Consider the following 18013-nt stretch of genomic DNA (forward strand, 5'->3'; position numbering starts at 1 on the left):
CACGGAATCAACATAGCAGCAGAGAACTCTCCTAAAGGAAACTACCAAAGAAACTTTCGATGTTATAAGTATATGCAAGCTGTAAATTCATCAAATTTGCAAATAAGCTATTCATGATTTCAAAGACTCAAGTTCGTTATAATTCATCAATACTTCTTCATATTTTAAATTCATCAATCCGAAGGTACAGATCATAGAAGTCATCAAACATTTAACAAAAGAAACACACAAATATGGATGACTAAATTCATTGTGGTAATGACTCTGGAAAAAACCACTAGTTTCATAGGTAATGATGCAATTCATCAAAAGCAATAAGACCATTGGGGGATCTGGTATCGAGCAAGATAATGAAAAAAGCTTCTCTTTGACGGAGAAGTTTTTCTCGATCACCACCTCTGCCAGGATTAGCCACAGAGCACAACAGAGTATATTTGAGGTCTTTCAATTTTTTGTCGTGCACTGATTTAAAATGACGCGCGACAGGGTAGTTCATATCCGAGTTAACTATAGCCAGAATATGCTGCAGAATACGTTGGTATGCTTGCAACTTGGTACTCCCAATGTATGATAAAGAACAAGTGCAGGTCAATTTGTAAACCACAAAATCACTGCGACATGTTAGATGTTCCCTGATTGGTATAACACGGTCACTAAATGCAGATGTGTAATAGGTACCATTGACTGCAAAAGTGCAGGCACGGCATGAGGTACATCTGTTTGTTGAGCCAGGAGGTTTTGGATTGAAGTTCTGGCTGTGTACGATCTAGGGAATCTTTCATGGAGGGAGCTCTCCTAAAAGTAATCGCCGGAGATTTGGGCAAAAAAGGAGCTAAGATTACATCTGTCAATACAATCGGCCATTCAGATCTGATGATTTGGCTAAATCTGGAACTTTGAGTGCAATATGTAGTGATAAATCTTGCTGTTGTCCCACTGGTCACATCAATGTCTAGTTTGATCTTAGGGGTCAGCACTGTCTCGCGTGAGCGTACTGATACTTTGCTGAGAGCTCGATCAAGTACAGCTCTTTTGTAGCCCCTTCGAAGGAACCTATCTCTAGATTCTGCTAGACATTGTTGAGTGACATTTGGATCGCTACATATGCGTTTAATTCTGTTGAATTCCCCCAGAGGTATGCTACTGATAGTATGAGGGGGTTGGGCACTGTGGGCATGCAAGATGGAATTGCCCGCAGTGCTTTTCCTGAAAAGTTTGGACTGTATGGTATTATTGTCAATGTAAATCAAAACATCCAAAAATTCAGCAGAGGTGGCTGAGATAGTGGCAGTGAATTTAAGGTTCCTATCATTCACATTGATTTCATTGACAAAGTCAGCTGCCAGAGCTTGAGATCCTTTCCAGACGATAAAAATATTGTCTATGAATCTCCAGTAGGCTAATAGGTGGGGGAGCCAGTGAGCGTGGGTGACGCCAAGAACATGCCTCTCCCACCAGCCAACATGCAAGCATGAATAGCTGGGGGAGAAGCATGAACCCATTGCCACCCCGCGCTCCTGATGGTAAAAATCCCAGCCAAACTGGAAATAGTTATTGAAGAGGCAAATACGTATCATGTCCAATAACATGAGATTGTGATCCCGCATAGTTGCCTCCCGAGAGTCAAGAAAGAACTGAATAGCTTCCAAACCCTGGAGATGGTTGATACTGGTATAAAGTGCTTCAATATCCATCACCAGGAAACATAAATCAGGACCCCAAGTGATGCAATTAATCTTCCCCAAAAAATCAGTGGTATCTTTAAGAAAGGAAGGGAGAGAAATCATATGAGGCTGAAGAAAAAAATCAACATATTTAGAAATATTCTCATTCATGCTGCCCTGTGCTGAAATGATAGGACGACCTGGGACTGGGGTGGTGCACTTGTGGATTTTGGGTAACAAATAAAACAAAGGTGTGATAGGGTGCAGTACATTCAAGAACTTAGATTCCTCTTTAGTCAATAAACCACGCCTGAACCAGGCATTGATATCTTTTCTGGTTTTCTCATGACTGTTCAGCATTGTAAATTTGGTGGTTTTGGAATAACAAAAGGGATCATTAAGTTGGCGAGCTGCCTCTGTAACATAATCACTTTTTGCCCAAAGGACAGTATTCCCTTCTTTGTCAGCACTCTTCACAACTATCTGATTGTTACCTTGAATCTTTTTGACCAGTTTGGTATATTGCATGTTGTTAAAGTCACATTGTTTTTTCTTTCCCAGTAACGGCCTATTTAAAGTCTTAAGCTCTGTAATGACTCTGTCACTGAAGACATCAACAGCATCCTTAGGCATTAATGGCATGAATGTAGACTTTCCCCGAAAGGCTGTGGATGGTGAACGATTAACTGTAACAATCTGGCTGACTGTGGGTTCATTCTGTGAACTGTCTTCATTTGCTAAGGAAAACGGGGGCATATTACCAACAACTAGCGATAATTTTTGTCTCTAACTTGTTTAGAGACAAAATTTATCGCCGCACATCGGCGATTTTTATCGCAGATAAACCTTGCTATTAACAAGGTTTATCGCAAATGCGATAAAAAACGGCCGAAATGCATGAATATCGCTGAAAAGTCAGCGATATTCATGCATTATCGAGCAAATGCTCTTAGCCATGTTATCCACCTCCCATTGGATAACATGGCTAAGAACTGCTCAGGGCAGGTGTTAGCTTTTGGAGATATTCCCGCTTAGCGCGAATATCTCCAAAAGTTGGTAATAGGAGATAGCGATGTTAGCGACTGTTTTCAGTCTCTAACATCTTGACACGCCCACTTTGCATCTCATTAGTGATAAATATCACTGACATGCAAAGTGGGGCCCAAGATGATCGCTATCTCCTACTAGCTGTCGCTAACTGGTGTTAGCGACAGCTTGGTAATAGGGAGATAATTTTATCTCCGCTTTCTTGGCTTTTAAAGCCAAAAAAGCGGAGATAAACCCCCTTGATAATATGCCCCTAAGGGTTTGTAACCCCTGCAGATTCCTTACTGAAAGAGTCTCTTCCGTTGATGGAGTGATTTGTCCTATGTCCTTATTTGGATTTTCAGGATGTAGTAGGAAGTATTTTTGTAGTTTAATCTTCCTAATAAATTTAAAAACATCAATCCGTGCCTGGACATAGGAAAAGTTATTCGGAGGACAATAGGACAAGCCTAGGGACAGAAGTTGCTATTCCGCTTTGGACAGTACAAAGTCAGTCAAATTGATTACTGTGTTATCTTGTATCTGAGTTATTTGTTCCAATTTCTGCGCGTTCTGCCCCTCCCTCCACCTCTTTTTGGCGGCTCGTTTCCTGCGCCGACATTTTTGGCTGCTGGTTTGGCTGCTTGTGGAGGATTGTTCCGTGAGCGCAGAGAATACCTCCGGTCCTCGCTTACAAAATTTAGTTCACCGACTACTGAGAAAGTTGTCAGATCAGAGGACCCTGCATCTGCAGAAGGTGTACTGTCCTCAGAGCCTGTGAAGGAGGCTACTGATAGGTTGTCATCATTGGTTATACCAGCAGCATTGGTCTGTACATTGGAACTGGAGGAAGCACTTGGTTTGTGTTGAAGAGACATTGCCTTTCTTTTGTAAGAATCATACTTACGGGAGAATGTAAAAATACGTCCTGTAGCATAATCCTGCTTGTCTCTAGCAAACTTATGTATTTTGCGTTCCTGAATAGTTTGTTCCAATTTTGCCAAGCGTTGATCAATTTCCTTTCTGGTGTTAACTATCAAATCAGTTTCACCTGTCGCCTCCAACAGAGCATTTATTTTATCGATTTCAATCAATAGCGCTTCCCTATCAGTATGGGCATATTTTATTAGAATCTGTAGCATGTTTCTTGATGATTGTATGTTGTTTTCAGCCCATTCCTGTAGCATTTTAGGGTCCGGGTTTTCATAGGTGGGAACAATCATTATCCGTAAGCCCCGGGGAACACGGTTAGCCTCAATGTACTTTTCCAAAGATTTTTTCTCCCACCACTTCGATAACTCACTTCGAAGTAGCTTCTCCAGAGTTTTTAAAAGGTCCTTCGTACTGCTGTTTGTGCCGGTAGTACGATTGTCTTGAGCAGTTTCTGCTGTAGTAGCTGGCAGGTTCCCATATAGAGCCTCCGCTGCCGTCTCCCTACTCCTTAGCGCCTCATTAGAAAACATGTTCTGCGAAGGTTAACAGCGGTTTTACAATCAACCGCTTCACTGCTGGCTGGCTTAAATTAGAGGAAGTCAAGCCCAAAACCTGCTAAACTCGAAGAAATACAAAAGGCAAACAAGCGCACCATCGGTGCCCTACCGGCTTCCGCCTCCAAACACAGAGGAAAGTCAGCCGACCTCCCTGGCTACGAAGCTCCTCACCGGGTCCGGTTACCGATAGCACGCCAATAACTGCCTCAGTCTATTGAGTTGCGGGGGGCACGGCAAGAATACTGAAACAGTGTAAGTCCCAAACGCCGAAAGCGTAGTCGGATTGCCGAACGCCGTGCCTCCAAACAATGGGCGGGTCCACGAAAACCGGGAGCAATCCACTCCCGGTATATGAATAGGAAACAGGCTCCCAACTGCTCTGGATGCAGTTCAGGCGGGCGCAGACCTCCAAAGCATCAACTCCAGTCCATTAAGATAAAATATCAGCCAGCACAAGGATTCGTTGTCAGCAGTGCATTTATTTAGCAGACAGTGCAAGAGCAAGTGCCCTCCTTGACGCGTTTCGCTCCGCGGATGGAGCTTGGTCACATGACGTGTCAGGAGTAGGCGGTGAGTTAAATCGTGATTAAAAGCCCAAGCGCCTAAAGAAACAGGTCGCAAGGGTAAAATAACAATGTAAACAGGCAATCAATTAAGTGTGATGAAAAATTCAAAATAAATATCCAGTGATTACTGATATTGAAATGTATATATATATATATATATTTTGAAAACAAAATGCCCTTGAGCAGCGAGTTGTCACTCGACGTCGCACTCCCCAGTGTAACCTCGCAGCTGCTCACCTCGCTGCCCCCATTAAATCATTTACCATGCCGACGCGTTTCAAGGTCTTTGCGCCTCTTCTTCATGGGCTGACAAGTATGCAATGCAAAGCTCACCACTTGTTTTCAATTATTTATTGGCATCATGGGCGGGACTTCTTTGCCGCACTTGAATGCTGGGACATGCGGTCCTTAGTGGTGAGTTTGTCTTTATATCCTTAGTAGGTGCAGCACAGAATTGTAACAATTACAGTTCTTTTCAAATCCTATGCTTTTAAAAAACAAACAGGGCACGAACTTACAAAAGTGATTAATTTAATTCACTTCTTGGGACAGCAAGTCCCACAATGCAGGGGGGCACTAAACCCAACCTATTAAGGTCACTACATAATAAATTTACCTGGAGGAAGTGAATACTCGATGCCTGTTTTCTTAAAGCCCATGAAGAAGAGGCGTATTGGCCTCGAAATGCGTCGGCAGCATGAGGAGAATATGTGACTGGTGAGAGGCAGGCTGCACGAGGCTTGATAATACCTGATGGTGGGGCGCTGTCACGTGACCTTTTCAATGCAGAGGCAACTTGTTTGGAGTATATATATATATATATATTCACTGAAAAAACCATAGGTTATAGACCATATATAGTTAGGAATTCGCATTTACAAAACCTTATTTTACTCACACAAAACCATTGAAATTCCATATATAGTTAGTTGCACTAACTATATATCGCGCACCCGCAATCCACTGCTGATGATGTCACATATTACATCATTCATGACATGGTCAGTGACATCACTGATGACATCACTGATGACATCTCAAATGACATCACTGATGACATCTCAAATGACATCACTGATGACATCACTGATGACATCTCATTTGACATTACTGATCACATCACTGATGATATCATTCATGTGATAATACAATGAACCTCTTCAGACTCTAATATAACCTTAGATACAATCAGTGTAAACAGACACTCACAGACTGTCACTCATCCATGGAGTTACTCACACCTAGTCAGTCATGCAAAGAATCAATCACACCTCCATTTCCTCAACTATACAGTTATACAAACTTTACTTATTCAAACATATACTAACACATATTTACTCTCTTATGCAATCCCTGATACAAGTTCACAATGATCCATACAGCCACTCACACATTCACTGGCTCTTATGCACAGTTATTTATATATGTCAACTCTCACATGTACTGTGTTTTACATATGTACTTACTTTGACATGTAGCACTGAGATATCCATTCACTCACCAATACACTCATGCACACAGTCAACCGCCCATACAGCTGTTTCCACATGCACTTTTGAAACCATACATCTAGTGAATCAACTGCTCACACATCTATGCACAGAGTCATACACCTCCCAGCCACCCACACACACACTCAGTCTCCCATACAAATACTTGGGCAACCAATCAATAACCCATATAGTTACTCATATAGCTACTTATCAACACATGCAACAGTTTACAGAACAACAGACATAATGATGCACAAATTAAGACAGTTTAGTCACTAACCCATGCACTCAGTGAGACACATTTAATCACTCACTCATACAGTCAGTCATGCACCTACTAAATCCTTCATCCAGACACTTATACATCCACTCATTCTTCAATATGTAAGACATATTTTAACTTTACAGAAACATACAGTCACTGGATGTTGTCATCAGTGATGTCATCAGTGATGTCATTTGAGATGTCATCAGTGATGTCATCAGTGATGTCACTGACCATGTCATGAATGATGTGATATGTGACATCATCAGCAGTGGATTGCGGGTGCGCGATATATAGTTAGTGCATTTTCAATGCTTGTTTACTTTGGTTCCATCAAGAAGGCATTCAGATGTGTCACACATTTGCCATAAATTCTGAATGTTAGCACTCTAGTTGCACATTAGATCACTGTAGTAAAGCTACTGCTCACCAGGGACGTCTGCTGCTGGTATTCAAAGTGCATGTTTCAGTCTGCATGTCAGAATTTTTTTAATGAAATAGAAGAGGATTTGAGAAGTCACTCAAAATGATCCCTAATTTTTCTTTATGAAGCACTAATCATAATTTCTATGGCAAAATTAACCCCCTCATGTTGTTCCTTTTTAAATTGAGTGTTTTCAGACTTACCACTTCATTCCAATCAAGATGGCTTCTGGTGTGCCATACCTTTGTAATAAGTAGGACTGTTAGCGCTCTAGTTGTTCTTTAGAACACTCTAGGAGGCTGCAGTAGAACACAAAGGAATCAACTGACAGTCTCTGTCCTTGTTGGATGTACATGTTTTACTGAGAATGTCAGACTTCATTTTCACATGACTGAGAAAGATAATGTGAATTTACAGAAAATATGCTTTCAGTTTAGCTTATAGATCCCCTTCCAAACCACTGTGGGAAAATCATGAGATATTAGTTTTCTTTCAAACAATATTCATGATATCACAGCAGAAGGTTTTTTCACATGGTAAAATCATCTTTCAGTTTAGCTTATAGATCCCCTTCCAAACCACTGTGGGAAAATCATGAGATATTAGTTTTCTTTCAAACAATATTCATGATATCACAGCAGAAGGTTTTTTCACATGGTAAAATCACCTTAGAACCCACCACAATTCCTAAAACGAGTATGGTACCATCAACAAATGATTTATAATGTAACTAAAGTCCTAAAACCCTCTATTAACTACAATGCTTTTTAATGAGGTGCTATCATGTATATTGGTCCCAAGATGGCTGCCAACACTTCTTGGATGAAGTGCTGACAGCCAATCAGATCAGATGTGTGGTTAGGCTCTGCCCAGATATATATCTTTTTTGGAACCTAAATTACTCAAAATCCACTGGAGCACATATATTGAGACCTAGCAAAGGCACATCGGGCTAACAGTCCCTACAATTTTGCCAAGTTTTGTGCAAATCCATTCAGCCGTTCGAGCTAAAAGTGAGGCCAACCGCCCTATGGAAATTAACATGGGAAAAACGCGTTTTGGGACCCCCCTTTTTTCTCGGCCCCCCCTTGATGAAACCCCCCCAAATTGTCAGGGGCTGCTCAGAAACAAAATGTTCCATTTTCCTGAAAATTCCAGCCAATTCCGTCCACAAACTCCAAAGTTATTAGACATAGAATTTTCAAAAATCCCATAGAGAAAAAATCCTAACTATATATACCTACTGGCGACCATATATATATATATATGTGTTCCCTCAAAAAGATTGAAATATATACTTATATATGTTTGTTCATACATACACAAATTGATGACTCGATGAAACTACACACCACACTGTTTAGAAAGCCGACCGCAGGCAATACTACCCTGCATGGATCTAGTCTACACCCACAACATACTATCCAGAGCATCCCATATGGAGAAATTCTCCGACTGAAAAGGATTTGTAGCTCTGAGGTTGATTTCATGCAATGTGTAGGGGAATTAGAAGTATGACTGAAGGAACAGGGGTACTCAAAGAAAACTTTTGATCAAGCTTTGGCTAAAGCTGATCTAAGGACCCGTGAGAGCCTTTTACCTGGCACTGATGGAGAGGTAGCTCTGACCACTTCATCAGAGGATAAGTCTGAACTTTGCCCCAGATTCATTACCTCTTTTAGTGATCAGGACTGCAAAATCAGAAAGATTATTAATAGGAACTGGCCCATTGTTTTATCTGACAACATCCTGGGGTCCTTTTTACCACAGAAACCCACTGTAACTTTTCGCAGAGCACGCAATATGGGTGCGGTTTTGGACCAACCATGTCCAGAATTAAAAGAAAAAGTGAACTGGCTGCAATCTGGAGTTGGTTTCCGAAAATGTGCCAGTTGCCGTGCCTGTAAATTTGGGGTAAACAAAACTCACTACACTACCCCCTTTAGTGATAAGGCGATTGGAATTGCTGGTCAATACGCCTGCAAGACAGATTTTGCAGTGTATGTCCTGACGTGCACCTGCGGCCTCAATTATATTGGCAGTACCAAGCAGCAAGTGCACATCAGGATTCGGCAACATCTGCGTGCAATTCTGCATAGTGACCCCAGTTACCCAGTGGTACGCCACTTTGAAATCAAACACAATAAAGATATTAACTGTTTGACATACTTTGTTGTAGGGGCAGTGCCTAAACTACGAAGAGGTGGCAACAGAGAGTTGAGGCTCAGACAGCTCGAATCGAACATGATCCTGGAATTCGATAGCAAGTGGCCGAATGGCCTCAACAACACTGAGGATTTACATACTTTTTTGTAGGTTGGCCCATAAAAGACTTTTCCTGATTCTGATCTTCTGTAAATCGACACGATTTATGTCACCCCTGGTAGTCAGGTTCCCTGTTACCAAGGGCGGTGCTATATCAATTGTCAAGGTTTACCTTTCGGTATATGTTTGCTGTGTTAGCCTTGGCTAGTCAGGATCCCTGTTAGCCAGGGATTATATTCTATGCAAGTATCAACCCCTCCGTGTAAATATATTTAATACTAAAACAATTTTTTGATATATCTAATTTTAACACTATTTTATACACAGGGTGTTTGTATTATCACCTTTTATCACTTTTTTATGATGAACCCTGTCAATAATATTAAATGCTTTTTATTAAGCTTTTATCATACAAAATGAGACTATTCTCCATTTGTGTAGTTAGCATATAGTAATCATTTCTTAATGCAGGTAGTTTTATCAGACATTATGCACTTTTTTCCTCCTCTTGTAAATATACTGTAATACTTATGTGAACTTTTGCACTTTTGGACATGCACTGTTTGGCACTATTAAGCACTTTAAACTTTATTCACTGGACTATGTGTGGTAAATGAAAGATGCAGAGTCCACTTGATAAGTTAAGATCCTTTATTTCAGGTTACTGCCAGGTTAGGTTGTAAGGAAAACCCCACCAGGAGCCAGCTGTTAGCAGCTCAGCCTGAGATGACCAACTGCCACAGTAAGTAATAGAAAGGCACAGTGAGCTAGAGAGACACCCTGGCATTCCATGATGTCACAGATAACATAGTACAGTCCAGCCAGAGAAGAACAGTGGAGATGACATTTACTACACATCCTCTTCCCTTATGGAGTAAGAGCAGAATAAAGGAATAATTGGCAACAATACCTGAAATGCAACAATCAGCAGGGAAGTACACAAATAAGAAGAACCAAAAGTAATAGTGTACAACATGAGATGACATTAGCATGAGGTTAGGCATGGGCGGAAAATCCGTTCCGCTCGCGGATTTTGCGGATTTTCGGGAAATCCGCAATCCGCGAGATTTGCGAATTTCCTGAAAAATCCGCAAATCCGCGAGCAGCGGATTTTGCTCGCACTGCTCGCACTGTTCGCGTGAGTTCGCGCCCCGCGAATAAGTGCGAAATTGCAGAAATACGATCTAAGCAAAACTGAAAGTAACTACTTACCAGGTTCAAAAGTTCAGGCACATCATTAGTAGCCATTTCCTGTAGTGCTTCCTGAGGGGCCCCTCCAGAGTTCAGTTGCCAGTTGAAACTATTATGTGACCCTGCTCTGAACCTCAGAATAGTTACACATATGCCACAAAGGTCATGAATTACAGCTAAGGGAGACAAGCAGGAGCCAGGCTGGAAGTTAAAATCCATTAATCAGCCCCTAATTCATTATTGTCAGTTGGGGCAGGGCAGGTGTTGTAACTAATTTTGCAACAATGAAAGCACTTAGCAAGTGCAAAAGATCACTAATCAGGGCGCACTAAGGAAGCAGGTGCCAGCTAAAAAAATATTCTGTGACACATTAATCAGCCCCAAATTAATTCAGGTCACTTGAGGCAGGGAAGGTGTGCTTTGCTTTGCCGAAAATAATGTACACTGGACAACCAGAGGGTGTGGTGATGAAACAGAGGGTGGCATGGGTGGGCCAGAGGGTGGCATGAGTAGTCAGAGAGTGGCAGTGGTGACAGAGAGTGGCAGTGATGAAGAAGAGTGTCCCAAACAGGTTGGACACGTAGAAACAACAAGTTTGCAATACTTGCAACCCGACAGGTAAGTTCGCAAATTGCTAAATTGTAAAAACCCTCGCGAACTGGCAGAAACACGGGCGAACACAAAAAAAAAAAATCCGCAAATTCGCGGGAATTCGCGGATTTTGCGGATTGCGAATCCGCAAATCCGCAAAATTCGCGAACGCGAGATCCGCAAAATTCGCTCATGCTTACATGAGGTATCATTAGCAGAGAAAGGAATAAAGAAAACAAGATGACATAATATGCCACATCCCCCTCCCTTAACGAAACAGCAAGGTTTCGAAAAATAAAAAACAAGACCAACAGCTAAGCTAGCTGCAGACACTCATAACCTCCCCACACATGGGTACACCACAGGGTAGACACCCTAGGAACAAAAATGAGTGTAGACAGGGAGAGACACAATAAGGGTGAGACTCACTTAAGGTAACCCAAGAGAGGAAACCTCTTTGACAAGCATTCACCAAAGGAAAAAAAAAAACTACCCCTGATAAAGATGAGCTGACACTAAACGTATGACAGATTCACAGCTCAAAATCTTACCAAAATGAAGCCCTGGCCAGTAGCTGCAAGAAGGTAGACTTCAAAAGGAAAAAATAGTGCACAAGCCATCTGCACCAAAAGCAGGGGGGCAGCGCATAGTATGGAGAATGGACTACCCACAGACACTGAACCTCCCCTGAAAAGGGTACACCGCAGGACAGTAATCCTGAGATTAAAAATGGGCGTTGACTACCCAAAAACGCACAACCTCCCCTGAAAAGGGTACACTGCAAGGTAAGCAAAATAACCCTGGGAAATGGGGCATGGACTACCCAAAAACACTCGACCTCGAAGGGTACACCACAGGACAGTAATCCTGGGAATAGATTTGGGGCATGGACTACCCGCAAGCACCTAACTTCCCCAGAAAAGGGTACACCGCAGGATGAGGAGAAAAACCCTGGAACAAACTATGGGGCATGGACCACCCACAAACACCAACTTCCCCAGAAAAGGGTACACAGCAGGATAAAGACAATAACCCTGGGACAAACGATGGGGCATGGACTACCCACAAGCACCAACCACATGGGGCATGGACTACCCACACAGGAACCACCTCCCCTAGAAAGGGTACACTACAGGATATCAACCCAAACAAAATGGATGAGCATACACCACTACATGGGGCATGGACTACCCAAACAGACACCACCTCCCCTAAATAGGGTACACTTAAGGATACCAATCCTGACAATAGTGACTACCCACCACACCATACTACAACACACTTGGTAAAGAAGCACCAGGAATTTACCATGCTAAAAACACACTCCTATACGAAACAAAACTGTGTTAAATGATACACACTTAGGCATTGAGAACTGCTACACAAATACATTAATAAGATAAGCTCCGGTGAGCGATCTCTCACCCAGGGTCTGTATACACTGCTCCCTGCAGACGCCGCTGAGGTCCTCGCAATTGTCGTTGAACTTCGCCATGAAAATCGGAAAAGATCCAAACCACGAGGAAAGTCCCTTGAACTCCGAAGTTGCACACTTTCTCGAGAAAGATTACAGAAAATTGTTGAAAGTGCTGGACCAGCGCCGATTCAACTCGTGTGCCAAGCGTGGAAGGGTATACTCAGATGTGAGTCCCTTGCTCATTGCACCATCAGGATTCAAGCAAGCCGGGCCGACGACGGCTGAAATGCCAGAAACCGGTCCCCGGTAGCTTGTTTCCTTCCCAGTATAAGAATTGGCTTGGTAGTTTGGTTTGCCCTGTTCCCATCATGCACTGGGACAGGAACAGACTAATTTGCATGTAGCCAGGTTCTGAGCTGGGATGGTGCAGTGAGCTAAAAAACGGTGATGGATCAAGCCCTGATCTTTGGACTCGGTAAGAGTGGTCTGCTTAATTCAGACATTCTGTTCATCACCACCCCCTTTTCTGAATCAGACTGATTGACCCGGCAGCACAGAAGTGTAAGCTAAAGGTAGTCAGGACGCCAAATGAGAAACCCCTCAAAAATGCCTCGAGCTCCATGACGGAATGCACAGCAGAAGAAACGCCTACACAGAAGTCTGGAACAGCGCACCAAACGGACCAAGATGGAGGGACGCTGTTACGCCTCCGCCGGATGGTTCTCGGCAAAGACGCGCTGTTGAGCGTGACGAACAAACAGTGACGTCACAAACAATGACCTGAGCGAGGCAGGCAGCACGGCGCATGAGGGGAAAGTGCACGCGGTGGGAGAGTCGAGCAAAGTTCGAACTGCAGCAGTTAAACTGCCCTGGCACAGTAAGTGCAAAAAGAAAGAAATGTCTTTTAAAATGTCTTTGACTCACCCATAAGTACGAGGCCACAGGCACAGACACAGCTCAAAAATACTCACAAACGAGATTATTGCTGGAAAATAAATCTTCGTTGTCCCACTAGTTGCCAAACATCCAAAGACCAAACATAGACCAGAATGTCATCCGATGCCTGAAAGCGCTGGCGCTGCAACCACAAGGACAGTAGATCAGTCAAACGCCGAAGGAATGCCAAAGTGACAGCAAAAACAACACGCTTGTTTCTGCATCCCCCAACTAAAACAGACCTCTGCCAAGAGCTGGTGCCTTCCTCCAAGGTGTATGGAAACTGTCGATTTTTTGACAAGAAAACACTCCAGTAAACGCAGATTTTCAAACGCTAGAAAGACACAGGCGGAGGCCGTTGACCAGTCACATAGGGCATAAAAGGCGCAGGTTGCAGGCTGTTCAGACACACGCAAAGATAAAGAAAAAGAGGCACGCCCAGGGTGCAGGATGTCCTGGTGTGATAGGACACTGGTGGGGTCAGCTGGGCGTTACCTTCTGTCTTATGAATAATTTTCACAAAATCTTTAGTTCCTTCCTTTATTTCCTTTTCTTGAAGTAAGTTCCTTAGAGCACCTTTTCAAAACGTCGCCAAGTTGTGGTAAATGAAAGATGCAGAGTTCTCTTGATAAGTTAAGATCCTTTATTGCAGGTTCCTTACAGGTTAGATAGACAGGTTAAGTTGTAAGGAAAACCCCACCAGGAGCCAGCTGTTAGCAGCTCAGCCTGAGATGACCAACTGCCACAGTAAGTAATAGAAAGGCACAGTGAGCTAGAGAGACACCCTGGCATTCTATGATGTCACAGATAACATACAGTCTAGCCAAAGAAGAACAGCGGAGAGGACATTTACTACACTATTCCCACCCCTAAATATGATTATGACATACAAATAGTAATAGTTTCCGCATTACTCATGAAATCAAGGGTCCCTGTATGTGATATAACTGAAATAACATGAGCAACTAACGGATTTATCCGGTAATAGTTTTAATTGCTTTCATATGACAATGATTATATGTCTAATACAAGTTTTTATACTATGTTTATAGCTTGTTTGCACATGTTGCAGTAAAGAGTATGTTTACTGAGTCTATGATCACATGATGCGTGGGAGGGGCATGTACCACTGATCACTTGGCATTATAAAAGTAAAAATGTAAAAAACAGTCTAGTGCATGTGAACAAGGGCTTGCAGCCCGAAACGCGTTATGCATTTCCTGCTCCGAACATCTAACCTGGATTAAAGAGAACTCTTACCTAATCTGGTGGTCCGTCTCCTGCTTGACGTTTCGCTAATCGGTGTGATTGGAAGTGGCGTCTTGGAGTTCTTCGTGAATATATATATATATATATATGGCAGCGTGAACAAGGGCACAACTTGCCAGAAACGCGTAGCTGCTTTCTGTTGTTCAATAAAGACAACTCTGCTGTGGTCCGTCTCCTTCCTGTTTGCTGGTGTGCTGCGTGCTGCTGAGACACCGAGAGATCAGAGGAGTCACGTGTTGGATATATATATATATATATATATATATATATATATATATATATATATATATATATATATATATATATATATGTATTCGAGTGTGAACAAGTTGTTCTGACGCAACGCGTAACGAGCAAGCAATAAACAGCTACTAAACTAACCTGGGATTCCGAGTGTGCATTTACTACGAAGACATTGTATTTATTTAACTGCTGGGTTTCGGGTATAATCAGCGCTGTGCACCACCTGGCAATGGGCTTGGTCTTCATATGACCCGACCGCTAGGAAGTTATACATATATATATATATATATATATATATATATATATATATATATATATATATATATATATATATATATATATATATTATATACATATATATATATATATGTACATATATATATATATACATATAATTTGAAATACAAATTATATATATATATATATATATATGTTCCCTCAAAAAGATTGAAATATATACTTATATATGTTTGTTCATACATACACAAACAAATAGAATCATGTATACACATATCATATAAAATATGATATGATATATATAGCAAATATCATACAAATCAATGGTATAGCTCCACGATGTAATGCAAAACATTTTTGTAAAGGTGTTAAAGTCAGAGCATTGTATTGCATGTGTGGTAAAAGCGCATGTGGTAACTCATATTCTGGAATTGGATTGTCTCGTGTTAGGATTGAGAACTTGTTTAGGGTTTTGTTGTATGTTCAATTGGAAAATGACTTCACAAAGTGGAAAATTCAGTGGGAGTCTAAACAGAAATTTGATAGTATCCATGAAACAGGGACTGAGTGTGTTATTGAATGTATTATTGAAAATTGGAAACTGGACAAGCCGACCTAGGACCACTCATCTTGCACCTATCTTATTTTAAATTTTGGAAAGGTTTTGTAGCCTTTTGCACAGAATGTCAGTCTTATAAAACACAGTGAGTCCTTTTGAACACCCAACTTTAGTTCACTTAAAGGCAGTGGCACCTCCTCTGCAATGGCAGAAGAGTGTCGCCCCACTGCCTGGCTCAGAGCCAGCAAAAGTAAAGTAAAATGATGCTCTTGCATCATTTTTTTTTCACATTTGCCGGCTCTGCCAGAGGTGTTGAGAGGGGCGGGGCTTAGGCATGGGAGGAGAGAGGAGAAGTGCTACGTGCACTAAGTGCGCATATTTGTTAAGCCTAGCCGTCTCAGGCCGGCCAAAACACAAATGCGCACTTAGGGCTGCTCCAGCCCAGCTGCATGCAGCAGCCGGGCTGGAAATACCCCACAGACTCACTGGTCTGAGCAGGGCATCTTCCCTGCCTGCTCAGATCAATCCCTGCGCTGCTCTGCAGCGCGGGGATTGGAAGGGAGTCTGGGTCCCAGGGGCTGTTGGGACCCAGGAAGAGGAGAGGCGGTGAACACGATGTTGGAGGCGGCCAGCCACGGCAGCCAAAGGTACATTTTGTATTTTTTTTTAATGTGGCATTCCCACATGCGACGCCTCCCATGTGACCCCTCCCGCCCACCTCTCTTTGTTTATGGTGTCTGCTGCTGCTTAACCCTTTAATTGCTGCCGTCGGCCAACGGTCGTCACGAGCGCTACCTCCCCAGTGCTGCGCACGACCGTTGGCCGTCCGGTCAGCATTCGTTCTCCGAACGTTCAGCACTGGGCGCTGAACGTTCGACGCTGGGAACGGGTTAAAGGGCCATATCTATTAACATATTTTCCCATAGACACGAAATGGGTTAAAACCCTTTGATACATAGGGCACTAGTCATTTTCAAAGAGTGAGGGGACATTTTGGTGCATGGTGGTTTTTTTGTGTTCATCACTGAGACAGTGACTTTTGCAAGATAAAATTAGATCTGTCTTCATGATGGGGTGAGTTATAGAGTGCTTCTTACTTACTCAGTAGATGGAGCAACGAAGTATGTTGTTTTGGTTCTTCATCACCTGGAAAAACACAACGTTTAAGATTAACAAATGTAGATACAAATATAGTCATTACAGAGCTTGCACCTGACGTAAAATAACTGTTCTGCAAAATAGCCAGTATTTTAAGTTACAAAACTTCTAAAGAATGACACCTGCTGCTGTCATGGATGACGACAGCACGTACTCTCTCGGATTAAATCCGAGATTTACAAAAAAGATGCAGTGAAATGCTTCATGCAAATCTACAGTATTGCGTTGTGTTGAGGGAGAAAGAGTGCCGCACCATATTTACAAGTGTTGTGTATCAATGCTGTCTTCTGCTATGCTAAAATGCTGTTTGTGCAAGGTTAAAAATAATTTTGCATTGCGCTACACCACAAAGGTTAGTGAGCGAAGACTTGTGTGAGTTTTGTACTCAGGGCACACCCTTCAGTACAAATCTCTGCTCACAAATACATTTACAAGCAGAAGCTTTGTACATAGCGTATGTTACACAAGGAAATATGTGATGTTCCTCTTGCCCAATGTGTGTGCCTGTTTTCATTTGATTCTATGATTCTATGTAAAGTATGACCATGTAATTTTGGGTTACTTTAGCAGATCTTTATTTACAGAAAATTCTGGAGTTGTTTACGCGGCTGCTCCTGCACTATTACACCACTCCTTGCATAGATTATGAGTAGGACTCCCGGTTTGATGGCATTTTGTTTTTAACAATTCTGTATTTATCTATATTTTTGGGGGGGGCATTTTATCTGTATTGATCTGCATTAATTTTTGTTGCAAGCAATAGAAGATGCTGCAGTTATTATTTTTTTACCTTTTATTTAAATAGTCAATGCACACTTCCACTCGTTTTTCATAGGTTTAGATATACCTATATAGACATCAAATTAAGTGAACATAATGCATTCATCTGTGATTTTTGTCCTTCTTTGACTATCTCAATTTTGCTCCAAAGGGTTTGTTTGGGTAGAAAGCAAATGTTATTAGTAAAGTCAACACTATCTACTGTGTTACGTTCTGAATCCTGAATTTATGGGGGCCCGATTCACAGAACTAACTTAAGACAAAATCCTAAACTTACTACTTTTGGTATTCCCAGAATTTAGGATTTTGTCTTAAGTTTGTCTTAAGACAGACTTAAGACAGACTTAAGACAGACTTAAGACAAAATACTAACTTAAGTCTGTCTTAAGTCTGTCTTGGGACTTGATTTGAATGGTACAGCAGGTGCAGTGGCACTGGG

General features: G+C 42.0%; 1 protein-coding gene across 1 annotated transcript in view; it reads right to left on the reverse strand.

Moving 5' to 3' along the window:
• LOC147750876 (uncharacterized) overlaps positions 1–18013 on the reverse strand; it is a 208841-nt gene that overhangs the window by 161968 nt on the left and 28860 nt on the right. Inside the window, exon 3 of the mRNA XM_086918370.1 lies at positions 16738–16782. Coding sequence (XP_086774496.1) covers positions 16738–16782 — 45 coding nt within the window. The remainder of the gene's footprint in view (positions 1–16737; positions 16783–18013) is intronic.

The sequence above is a fragment of the Lissotriton vulgaris genome, chromosome 1_1 (genome assembly GCF_964263255.1).
Source record: "Lissotriton vulgaris chromosome 1_1, aLisVul1.2, whole genome shotgun sequence".
Classification (NCBI taxonomy): Eukaryota; Metazoa; Chordata; class Amphibia; order Caudata; family Salamandridae; genus Lissotriton; species Lissotriton vulgaris.